Source organism: Saccostrea echinata, unplaced genomic scaffold (genome assembly GCF_033153115.1).
Source record: "Saccostrea echinata isolate AGI-Se365-2 ecotype Australia unplaced genomic scaffold, CSIRO_AGI_Sech_v1 ptg000033l, whole genome shotgun sequence".
NCBI lineage: Eukaryota > Metazoa > Mollusca > Bivalvia > Ostreida > Ostreidae > Saccostrea > Saccostrea echinata.
Genome location: NW_026889782.1, coordinates 22,917,364 through 22,930,374, shown reverse-complemented (window position 1 = coordinate 22,930,374; position 13,011 = coordinate 22,917,364). Strand labels below are relative to the sequence as shown.

At 34.9% G+C, this 13,011-nt stretch overlaps 1 protein-coding gene and 2 pseudogenes across 1 annotated transcript; 2 read left to right on the top strand and 1 right to left on the bottom strand.

Moving 5' to 3' along the window:
* Nucleotides 1-1,618: 1,618 nt before the first annotated feature.
* On the bottom strand, nt 1,619-2,217 carry LOC133198293 (uncharacterized; annotated as a pseudogene).
* A 1,016-nt stretch (nt 2,218-3,233) lies between these two features.
* On the top strand, nt 3,234-6,766 carry LOC133198292 (uncharacterized; annotated as a pseudogene).
* Nucleotides 6,767-7,960: 1,194 nt separating this feature from the next.
* On the top strand, nt 7,961-9,340 carry LOC133198767 (uncharacterized). The gene is made up of 3 exons (XM_061334767.1): nt 7,961-8,245; nt 8,457-8,914; nt 9,061-9,340. The coding sequence occupies exons 1-2, from the start codon at nt 8,059-8,061 to the stop codon at nt 8,912-8,914; spliced, it is 645 nt and encodes a 214-aa protein (XP_061190751.1). The 5' UTR covers nt 7,961-8,058; the 3' UTR covers nt 9,061-9,340.
* The last annotated feature ends 3,671 nt before the right edge of the window (nt 9,341-13,011 follow it).

Below are 13,011 nucleotides of genomic sequence, written 5' to 3'. Positions count from 1 at the left end.
ACGCAGTACAAGTGGTCCAGAGGAGTGGATCCACAACGACAGAGAATGTAAAGAATACTGCTAAGACGATAAGTGTATTCCTGATTAACCTCAAAAGTGCAAGGGCATAGATTAGACTGTTTGAGCTGAAATACGGAATATCAATTACTTATATCATGTATATTTTAAAAAGTGCTGGGAGCTGATTCTGGTCAGAGTAACATTATTTTTATTCATGACAGAATTTAAGCGAAGTGGGAATTTTTAGCTATTGTACGCATTTTCAGCAAAATTACGAGTATTTCCGAAACAGTTCAAACTAGCTCCCAGCACTTTTCGGGTAGCAGATGTAAATCTTTTTTAATGTGTAACAATTTTCTTCTCCAAAAACATGCGTATGCCCTTGCACTAGCGTCATTTTCTACATTCAGCTTAACATTTCTATTTTTATACCTGTCAAGTGACACACAGCTGATACATGCGATGTAAATGGTACCGTGTGCGGACCCAAACCTATCCATTATGGATATCTATATTACCTTTCCTACATGTAAACAGTTACTTTGTTATAAAGATTTTAAAAATAATACATTTTAAGAAGGTACTTAGATCGTGTTTTCCATATCCTTCCTTAACATAGCTGAGTATATATAGAGGATATTCAATGTTTTTTAGATGAATATGGAATTTATTTCACGAGTGGGACAGGATTTTTTGATATTTTCACGAGTGCGAAGCACGAGTGAAAATATCAAAAAATCCTGTCTCACGAGTGAAATAAATTCCATATTCATCTACAAAACATTGAATTTTCTGTTTATTACATTTTCTTTGATTTTCCCTTTGCCTCTGTTATTTCTTAACACAGTGTCTTAGGCCTGACGTCATAGTTGAGCGGTTGAAACGTCATTGCTTAGAAGTTGTGTGTCAGATTGAAAACATTACATAGCATGGATTTTAGCAACATATTTAGGAAGAAATTTGCAGTTTTAGCTCTATCAAGATGCTTAGTTACTATCTCTATCTTATGACAGGCCAGAAATTATTTTTTTACTTACTTTGATATCCTTTCACACTGTGAGAGAATAGCATTTTTGGTATCCTTTCACACTGTGAGAGAATATCACTTTTATTCAATGAATAAATCACAGTATTTCACTGTTGAAATATATATATATATATATATATATATATATATATATATATATATATATATATATATATATATATATATATGCCGTCTAGAACAAGAAGGGCTTGGGTGCCAGTACCGCCAAAAAGACAGTCTGCTAATGGTCTGGTGTGATTATTTATAACATCTTCTCATGAGATGTGTTGAAACATGCTTTGGTACAAATGACTCCATAAGTGCCCCCCTCACTACTGTGACAGCTCGACGAATGCTGGACTTCGAGACTTTTAATATTGTTGACAGCATTTCATTGTACAGACCAGACTTCATCTTTAGGAGAAAAATTCCAAGGCTGGTTCTAATACTTCGAGTGGAAGTGTTCTTTACTTTTCCATCTACAGCTGATAACAGATCATCAAACGAATCTTTACTTATCCCAGTGAAGGTTGACATACTCTTCGTCACTCAGTGCATTTGGATCATCAAAGTATACTCTTTTTCTTCCATTTACATATGTAGCAAAGCAATCTCCCTAAGATACATGGGCATATCAACAATGGAAATCCTGTTGAGTGTAGATGTTGCTGAAAATGCAAAAGAATTTTTTCAAGTGCCTCTTCAGTGAATCTTCCATTTGGGAGATGACGTGTGCGGCATCTTGAGCCTGACGGGATCAATAGTCCCTGTCGTAAAAAAAAACAGTGACGTTCATTTCATGACACCACAACCAACTTTGGCCCAGGTTTTCTGCAGATGAAGCAGCTGGAATGACTGGAAGTTGTTGAGGGCACTGTCAGTGTTACAGATGGAGGACAGTGAATTGCAGCATTCCTAGCATTGATTTGCTTCTGTTGTGGAGGAGAAAAGAAAGCGTCTTTTAACTCGTGCTCCAAATTTTGTTATTCACCTTTCTTCTGCTTAAGATGAGAATAGATCTTCATCCGACATAAGCTACACAACATCTCATCTTCATTCACATCACCTACAGTACACTTCTGGAGAACTTGTCTCTGTACAGCTGTCACTCTACGTCGACCTCTCTGGTTTGTTCGTTTCTTACAGCAAACACAAGGATATTCTCTTTTTCTCTGACTCACCTCAGACATGCTATTAAATTATAAGAAGATATTATTCAATCTGCTTGTCATTATAATTAGCATGTGTACCAACACTTATAGACAAATGTTAGCAGGTGTACCAACAATTATGGATTAAATAAAGAATTAATGATAAATACTTCAAAGATTTTATAGCCCATGGGCCAAATCAACTCCATGAGTCAATTTGGCTTGCTGTATTCTTAAGAAGACTTTTTCTCTATATTCTGAGACTTTTTGACCAAAATTGTGGTCCATTACCCTAGCTCTCTGTAGCTGACGATTTTTTTTAAAAGATGAGTTGTTGCTACTTCTGAATACTTTCGTTTAATATAGATAACCATATTTCTTGTGGGAAAAAATGCCTCTAGATTCTAATGCAAAATTTTGATAACCCCTCTTGGGGGCCTGATTTATTTAAGAAATTTGAATTTAAAGCTATTCAAGTTATACGGTATAACCTGGATTGGGGTAGTTTATGTTTTACAAACTTTATAATTTAATTTTTCTACCATTGAATATAGAAAAAAGACAATTTCACCTCAAATATGACATTAAATTGTACAAAATTTAAATGTAACGTCAAACAAAAAAATATGTGTGGTTCCGGTTACACCTCCAAAAAATTAGGGTAGATAGGTAGGGATTTTTTTTTTTTTTTTTTAACAAAATGATTTTCTTAATTGTTCTAAATAATACCTATCACTGCTTTTCAAATGACATTTAGATGTGGTGTGATAATATTCTAGTAAATATTGGTAGGGGACACCTACATGCTAGCTTGCTTTGGATTTAACACTATTAAACACTTGCACTATGTGGTGCAAGGAGGCCGTCATTGCTGAAACTAAAACTTAAACCGGAGCCATTGATGGAAATTGGGGAAAATTCCGGAAAAAAATATGAAAATTGCATTAAAAAAAAAAAAAAAAAAAAAAGTTTAGGGTCGGGGGTAAAAAATAGGGACGGTCGGGTAACCGGAACCACACATATTTTTTTATTTGGCCTTAGGCGTTACAGAAATCATGGTTGTGACTTGGGCGTGCTTTTACAGGGTGCTTTTTTCACCACAGATTTCCCATAAATCTTCTGCAGAGACGGTAAATTTATTAGTTATAAGTAACACATATGTGAAAAAAAGACAGATACAAAATTGAGAGTAACTGGTAAACGGAAATGTATTTCAGCCATGAAATTCCTCCAGACCTTTACATATGCATATTGAATACATGTGTACATTATATTGAAAAAAAAAATCATAGGAAAAGCATATAATGTACTTTGTAATAAATACTATCGGTAAAATATTTTTTTATTTTGGTCACAAGCAGATTCCAGTAACAGTTAACAACACCCCTATTGGAAGAGCAGTAGTTTCTCTGTCAAAAGGAAAGTACAGGAGTGGATTCAGGAGTTTATTCAAGCATAGTAGAGCTGCGAGAAAAGCTGCATTGTCTCTGTTATGTGACACAGTACGGAATGAGGTGATGACATGCTCAAAGGAACTGTGTATATCCCAGCCAATTTCATTAGAGGTAGGCTGTAACTAATGATTTAAAAAAAAGATCAATGTAAACTAACAATTATTCTTGACATCTTTTATTCCAAAATTGATGGTAGAAAATCTGTTTGCAATTTATTTTATTTATTATTTTCCTTACCCAAGGCATAAGTTTGAAATATGATTTTTTTTTAAAAGTCAATAAAAGATAGCTTGTTGTTCTCTCTTCTAGCCATACCATATCTTTTTTTTTACAATCTACCTGACAGTTTTAAAAATGGCCACTAAAAAGTGACCTATAAATTTCATGGTTGAAGAAAAATGTACAGGTATACGATTTCCCAATTTTACAATGAAAAAAGGAAAATATTTTGATTAAGGCATAAAATAAGGACCGATTGGATAACCACACACACACATTTTTTGCTCGGCTAAATTGGTATCTTTAATTTGTAGGAGAGTGCAATTGAAAGAGTACTAATACTGTTGAAGTAAACTGAATATGATAGTCATTTAATATATTACATTATTTATGATATTTACTCTCAGAATGTGAAGGAATTTTCCTGGACACAGTACATAGATTAAATGAAGAAACTTTGCCCATCACTTATGGATATCATCATCTCATCGCTAACTAGAAAGCATAGCAGTGTGTCGAAAAAGCGAGGATCCACAACTGTATCCCTTGTCCCACTCGCAGGAACCATACTGAGCTTTCATAATAGAACAGGCATAGGTGCTGTGATTCAGAAAATGAATTCACTGGTCATGTGGCTAGGTGGTTGTAAGAGGAAGGTAGGCTGTTTCTAAGTGTATTAAGTACAGATTTTTTTTATTTTCCCCTGCTTGTGTTGAAAGTCGGGGATATTAATTGGGTCTGTATGTCCGTCCATTTATCTTTGTGTAACATTTTTGTTTCCACACAAAATCTAAAAAAGTCCTTGAGCTTTTTCACCATAATTTTATATCATAACTCCATATAGCTTGAAAAAAGATTTGCAGACCTGCCTTCCCTTTTCATTACGAGGGTGTAATTTCGATACTCATTTTGGCGGAATTTCAGAGGCAAAGACATAATCCTTTATGTTTCCCTAGTTTGATGTTTTGCAATGATACTATAATGTCTAAATAAACCTGTAATTGCACGTAATTGAACAAAGTAAGCATGAATGTTCCGTTTTCAAATCAATTATTGACACAAAGTCCACGTGTTGTATAACTGGTATCCTAAATGCAGTTATATCAAACATATTTAACTTACATGCCTAATGAACTTTTGGAAAACTTATAGAAAATCACATAATTCAAAGTTTCATTTGCATGTTAATACAAATTCTTCATTATTGCGCTATTTCGTTTTTGTTTTCCTTACATTTACTTTTCTCTATGTTGTTCTAAGCAATGTAAGAATAAACTGAATTTAAAATTAAACTGACTTTACTTTTATAAACTTTTATTCAAGAGTTGTTTTTCTTAATTTTGGCATGCCACTCGTTTAAAAGGCATAACTACAAAGTATATTAGGTTTGTTGTTTGTATGTTAAATAAACATATCGTGAAGAACTGAAACCCTCTATTAATTAGTATTAATTATATTCTCGTTTTTATTTAGGAGAGCCTTTACTTAACTCCCAAGTTAGCAATTCATTAAGTTGTCTATGAAAAATATTTAAAAGCGTAAAATTAAATTTCATGGCGTAACAGCGTAATTTCTTGGTAAAAAGCGGAAGAATTACGCCAAAAGCGGAAGGGTAGGCAGGTCTGGATTCGTATTGATAATATTTTGCCCTTTGCATAGTTAACCATCAATCAATACACCAAAACACTGTTCAAAACTTTATTTACATCTCGGGACCATGATGATACGCATGTGTGTACGAGTATGCAGCATAATGACGTATGATGTACGATAAAAACGATGATGTTGATGATGATGATGGTAAGAAGCTACAAAATAACAGTAACTTACATAAATACAATGTTACACAGCTCAAAAATATATCAAGTTCATTTAAACACTAGTAAATAAGATAATAGCAATAATACAATTGTCTAGCCAAGCAAAATAAATTTACAAACTTACAGACTAAATTACAAAGTTTACAAAATAAATAATAAATGTCCATATGCTAATATACATGGCAGTAAGCCTTCAAAAAAGTTACAATTAAAATAAATTCTAGGACCAGTTTATAAAAAACAATAAGTGTTAAACTTACATTTGTGACTTGGCTACCCCGACAAACCAATGGCGCTAAAACTGCACGGACTAATGAATCTTCAGTCAAAGGAGGTAATTTTATATATCAGTGTACAATAATGGAATCCCAAACCTGATCAAATTAAACATGATTATCGTATAACAGCACAGATAAGGTTTCTGCTGTACAGATACAATGTATTGCTTCTTTTCCTTTATTAAAAAAGGATAGTCCCAGTATAAATTTGAACTTGAGAAAATATGACTCTTTTGAACTGAATATATACAATTTTAAGCATGCATGGCCTCAAAGTCTGTAAGATATTACAAGATGTATTTTAGAAACTATGTGTATTTTCCAGGTGTTTGATGCATTTAGCAAACTAGGATGGTGCCTTGGGATTTCAGCCACACGGGATTCCATAGATACCTTCAGACAGGAGTATGACAAAGTCCTTGACTGGAGGGATAGGATTACTTCTTTACAGATAGGTGTGTAATGGTAAAATTAAAATTTAACTGGAATCTTTACAATAATGAATTTCAAGTATTTATGATAATATTTTGATATAAAACATTTTTTAACAAAAATATTTTATTATGCAGATCAGCAAGTTCCAGCTGTATGTGTTAATCAACCTGTTGGCACACCTGAGATTGATGTACCACACGAAATCGAGGATGATGATGAGGATAATGATAATGACTTGACAGAAATAGATTCCCTTTCATATGACAGTACTGTCACATCTGAAAGCACAGAATCACTGTCTGATATGGAAGAATCACTGAGCAATAGATATCTGACTAATACATACAGTGATGAGAGCAAAGGAAAAAAAATATTTATGTAAATGTTATCACCTGTTTGGAACAGCATGCTTCTTATATGGTTTCCATGTGCAAAAAATTGTTTCTCATCCTGACAAATTTGTTATCATTTCAGATACCAGTTTAATAATTCCTACACCAAGTGTCACATAGTCATTCTTCTTTGACATTACCTTTGACAATGTGAACCAGAAGGTAGGAGTAAGACATCATGTACGAGGGAAATAGAACAAAATGATTAACATGGTACAGGCATTTGTAACTAGGGATAGAATACCCGTATATGGACTCGGTAACAAGACTCCTACAGCTGATGACATCATGAACATTCCTGACAGAGCCTATCTTCCTAGCGAGAGTGATGAGAAGGACATGAAGCTAGAACTTTCATACATGGTGGCCAGAATTCTTGCTGCTCACATGGCTTGTTTTGCAGAATTTAATGATTCTAGTCAGTGGAAAATCCTTCATCTTTACATGAAAGAATCAAGTGTTAAAAGTGAAACTGTAAGTTTGAACTCATAGAATTTATACAGGAAGGTGCTTTCACTAAATTTGCAGAACAGTGCAATGACAAAATAAAAAATAATGATCTTTTCAATTTGAATTATTTTTAGGTTCCACTTATGATTCTCCAGTTTGACGAGACCAAAACAGCTGAAATGATACAGATACTTGATAATTATGGTCAATATGCCCCACAAGATAAAAACAGAAGACCTCTACCATTTGTCCTGTACTGTGATGGCTTGAGCTGTGAACGTGCTGATGAGCACAAATGGAGGTAATCAATGGGCCAGACTGGAGATGATTGAACCAGCCATTCAAGAATGGCATAGGAGATTAATGTTCATGCAGGTAATTCTAGTAAATGTTATGATTCATTTATATTTGATCATTTATTTTAATTGAATTTATTTTTAAGACATTAGTATCTTATGACGACATGCATTTATGTCAAAAGCATTGTATATTGGGTGCTAGATTTCGGTAATTGAGTTCCATTTACATTGATAATAATTCCGCATATTTAGGACACATATGATGAATTGATCAAGTTTGAGAGTCATCGTGAGAAGGGAACATTGTACAACATCAAACAGTACTTTGACCATAAGGAGTGTCAGGCAACATCATGGAATGTTTTAGTAAAGCCACTGAGCTCCTCCTCCACTTTGCCACCAAAGGATTTACAGTTGTTGCAGCAATGGACCTCCTGGGTGTTCACTCAGTTGATGCGACCCCTGAAACACTTCCATGTACTGCAAGTGAACGACGAAATTTCCTGCTGTCATTGTCATCTGACATTGTCAACATGGTTTATGAGAAACCGAACACAAAGGAATTACTTGATAGTGAACCAGCACAAGAGGGCTTTCAATACTGCTCTTGCAAAATGGACATAGGAGGGATGATGCTATTTTGTTCTTATACAAAGTGTAGAAAAGGGCAATGGTTTCACATTGACTGTCTTGGTATGTCAGAAGAAGATGTCCCTGAAGGTGAGTTATTTCATCATTTAAGTTCAGTTACACTATGTATTTACTTGCTTAATCAGTAGGGTTATTGTCAACATATACACTCTCTTACACCAACAGATTAAGTATTTCATGATTCATATTTACTAAATTGAGTTTTGTATTTGTTGTATTGTTTTAAAAGTATGTAATGTTGGTAGATACAAGTAGAGGTACTGATTTACCTTATGCACAGGTGACTGGTTTTGTTCTGAGGAGTGTAGGAAATTAAAGAATTCGAGAAAGAACAAGAGTGCTATTTCAGAAAGATTCAGAGATCTGAAGAAGGAATATGCTCACAGACTTCTCTGGAGAGGACTGAATGATCTTGCAAGGGCTGATGCTGTATCAGAAAATGATGGGCTGAGGGTGATCCGGCATTGGAAGTTTGATTTCATGGAATTCTATGAGAAACATCATCCAAAATATTTTGTATTTGCCCATCGACTGCTTTCCAATGTTGCGGGTGAAATTCAGAGAGGCTTCGACACCAGCTCATCTGGAACCAAACAGTCAATATCAGAGGCGGAAACAACATGCCCAAAGACTTGCACAATGAGTTCCTCAACAAAGAGTACAAAGAAAATAGCAGAGATGCTGGGGGTCAGCTTACCGACGCCAAAATTGCAACACATAGTCAAATGCTTGGAATAGGTTTCGAACATTTCAAACTTTATCTTTTCACAAAATAATTGAATAAATTATTTTTTATAACTTTTTTTGAAGCAATGTCAATGAACATGCACAGTATTACAGCATAAAAATGGGGAATCGGGAAATACTATTATTTATAATTATAGGAAAAGTTCTCTCCAGGAAGTATCAGGATGCAATAGTTTGCTCATCAGTACACTCCTACACCGGAAGGAGCTCAAGCCCTGATGACTCGGGAGACATTCTAAAGTTGGTAGAGTTGCTGGCACCTATCTCTCTTTTTAAGGAGGAAAAAGGAAGGTCATTTAAAGGTTTCGATTAATTTCCAGGAACTTTTTCTGTCTCTCATCCCAAGGGTATGAAGGACAGAATCCAAAGTTTTCGAAAGAAAATGGCGAACAACAGACGACTGCAGATGATGCACTATTGAGGTAAGAGCTGGTATATATGATAATTTTTTGGCTAAGACAACACTTACATAGTAGGCTCTACTAATAATCAACAATGCTTTAAAAGGATACTACTTTATTACAGAAGAAAGGATTCTGTCACAATATCTTGTTTTGTTACTTTACTGGGGCATAAACATTTCCCTGAGCAGTTTGTGCAACATTTGCACAAGTAACAACAACGCACATTTTCAGAAGAAGTACACGTGTTCCTGTTTGCATCACTGATTAAATCAATGTTTCCTAACTTAAAGGGTCCCAAGCAGTGTGTCCGATAACATTCCTGGGTGGTTGCCAAGTCCCACAAATGCTGCTTTGCCTCACAGGAACATTTGTGGTGGTTGTTTTTCCGGCACCTCTAGCAGGGTAAGGAAATGCTTGGTGGAAAAGCATAACATACTGCAAGGCTATCTCTGCCATCGCGTCCACATCTACCAATTTCTTGCCACATCTGCATCATGGACGGTGGAAGACCCCACAGCACACACATGGCAATATCTGGAATGTCCATGCCCATTACACAGGGGATCGTCGCAATCAACACCCTGACAGTACCTCCTGGCTTGCGAAAGGATTCCATAATCCTTGCTTTAGACTCTAAATCAGTGCTAGCATGGACATTTCTATCAGTCGGTTTTTGAGAGAAACATTCCCACTGTAAGCATTCTCACAAAGAGTAGAATGTAGCCATATATAGATCCCTTCGAATTTTTATCTCAGGCCGAGATATAATTCACAGAACTATTCCTGCTGTTTTCAAGGCAAAGTTTCCTGATTAGGTCTCTGTGATCTGCTTATATTGATATGGAACATACTATTAAAGGAGGAGATACATGCAAAACAACGTCTTGTCTGTTCTGGTTGCTTTGCGACTCAAAAATATTCAACGGAGCTTCATCCTGCAAGAACTAATCAATTGTTCATGTACAGATTCATTTTTCTTTTGACAATGCTTTCATTGGGATCAGCTGGAATAAATTTATGTTTTGGTTATTTTGGAAATAATTATTTTTAAAAGGTATAAAGATGTTTAAGTATTGATTCCTGTTTTGATTTGATTGAAGATCTAGAAATACTGGTAAAAGATCTGCTGGTGAGGAAATTAACTACAGTATTTACATGTTCGTTTTCCATTTAAATGTGAGGGCTATCTATGCATTGCTGTATTCTTGAGAAGACTTTTTCTCTATATTATGAGATTTTTTGACCAAAATTGTGGTTCATTACCTTAGCTATCTGTAGCTGACGATTTTTTTTAAATGAGTTATTGCTACTTCTAAATACTTTCGTTTAATATAAATAACCATATTTTTGAGGGGAAAAATTCCTCTAGATTCTAATGCAAATTTTTTATAACCCTTCTTGAGGGCCTGGTTTATTTAAGGAATATGAATTTAATACCTACCCAAAACATACTTATAATTTAATTTGTCTACCATTGAGAATAGAAAAAAGACAATTTCACCTCAAATATGACATTAAATTGTACAAAATTTAAATGTAACGTCAAGCGAATTGATACTTTATGATGCAAGTCATGGTTGTGACTTGGGCGTTACAGAAGTCATGGTTGTGACTTAGGCGTTACACAGATTATACAATATATACTAATTTTTCAGCCAATCAAACCCAGATGCATTAAGTCTTAAAAAAATATTCTGAAGCCATTTTCAGTCATGATTTGAACAAGTTAGAATACCCTTATATGCTTCTACGTAAGTTTCAGCTTTTCTGGCCCAGTAGTTCTTCAGAAGAAATTTTTTTTAGAGATTGTTTCTATATATTTCAATGTAAAACATTGATTCCTTACTATGGCCCCACCCTACCCCCGGGGGGCATTCGGTCATTATTTGAACAATCTACACTACCCAAGGATGCTTTCACATATGTTTCAGCTTTTCTGGTTCAGTGGTCTTGAGAAGAAAATTTTTAAAGATCTTTTTCTAAATATTTCAATGATAAACATTGATTACCTTTTGTGGCCCCATCCTTCTTAGGGTCCATGATTTGATCAACTTAACCTCTACACTACCCAAGGATGCTTCCACATAAGTTTTAGCTTTTCTGTCCCAGTGATTCTTGAGAAGAAGATTTTTTAACGACCCAACCCTATTTTTGTCTTTTCTCGATTATCTCTTCTTGGAAAGGGGGCTTGGTCCTTCATTTATTTTAACAATTTGAACTCTCCTTTGGCAAGAATACTTCGTACGAGCATTGGTTAAAATTGACCCAGTGGTTGTTGAAAAGAAGTTGAAAATGTGAAAAGTTTACAGACGGACGGACGGAAAGCAAGACGGTGGGACGATGGATAACATGTGATCAGAAAAGCTCACTTGAGCTTTTAGCTCAAGTGAGCTAAAAAGTACCATGTCTTCCATCATGAATGACATCACTCAAGTAGTGACTACCTTAAAGAGTTCTTTTCTCATTCTTAGGTACCTGTTTGACACCATGTTGTGGCGGTCATTTCTTTGCCTGGGGCAATGGCCATGAATTGAATAAACTTGAATCTGCAATACCCAAGAAAGCTTTTCATATCATCAATATCATAAACCAATTTAATTGCGTAACAGTTCTTGTGATGATTTTTAAATTTTTTTTTTAAATATGAAATTCTTATGTAAAAGTGTTATTCCTTGTTGGTATTTGACCCTGGAGTTAATACGCATAAATTCCCATGATTGTCAAACTTTCCTCTATTCACCCTACCTACATGTACCAGGGGCCAAGATTGGAGCAAGTTCAAGTTCAAATATTTTTTAAGTGTGTCATGCATTTAAACATGTTAGAAATGCACACAATATACATATACATCATGTCTTAAATATGAGACATTACTATATACAAGAGGAAAACTTCATTATTTGCTATTCAATAAGATTAGTAGTACACTTTTATGCCGACATACATATACATGTTTTTTTCTATCTAAACATCTGAGATCGACATTAAATACTAGTAGTTTTGCAACATGAAAACGAACTGATTAACTGATCAGTAAAATGTTATTTTTAGGTCACCTGAGTCACTCAGGTGACCTATTGCTATCCGTTTTCGTCCGTCGGCGTGCGTCGTGCGTTAACATTTGAACATTTTTAGCTTCTTCTCTGAAAGCGCTTAACCAATTTCAACCAAATTTGGCATATAGCATCTATGGGTGAAGGGAAACATAAATTGTGAATTTCATGGTCCCTCCCCCCTGGGACCTGAAGGGTGGGGCTAAAACGACCAAAATTAATGCAATCTTTAAAAATCTTTCTCTTAACTCCTGGACATCAAGCAGTCAAACTGTTGGCATGATTGTAATAAGCATTGAGCCCTCTACTAAAATTGTGAAATTCATGGCCCCAGGGTCAGGGGTTCTGGTGCTAGGTCGGGGCTATATAGATCCTCAAAATGTAAACTCTGCATTCAGCAAATCCTCAAAGAAAGTTCAAAGGTACAAGCATGCCTTGAAGCGACACACTGCAGAAACAGGTTGGTTGAAATCTTTTTGTTCACATAAATGTAGCATGGAAAAATGTCATAATTATTTTTTAATTCTTTTCAATAAAAATGTTCACCTTTACTTTACATAATATAACATTTTTTTTAGTAAATTAAAATGTTCTAAAACACTTTTCAGAGTCTGGAGGACACAAAGTCACT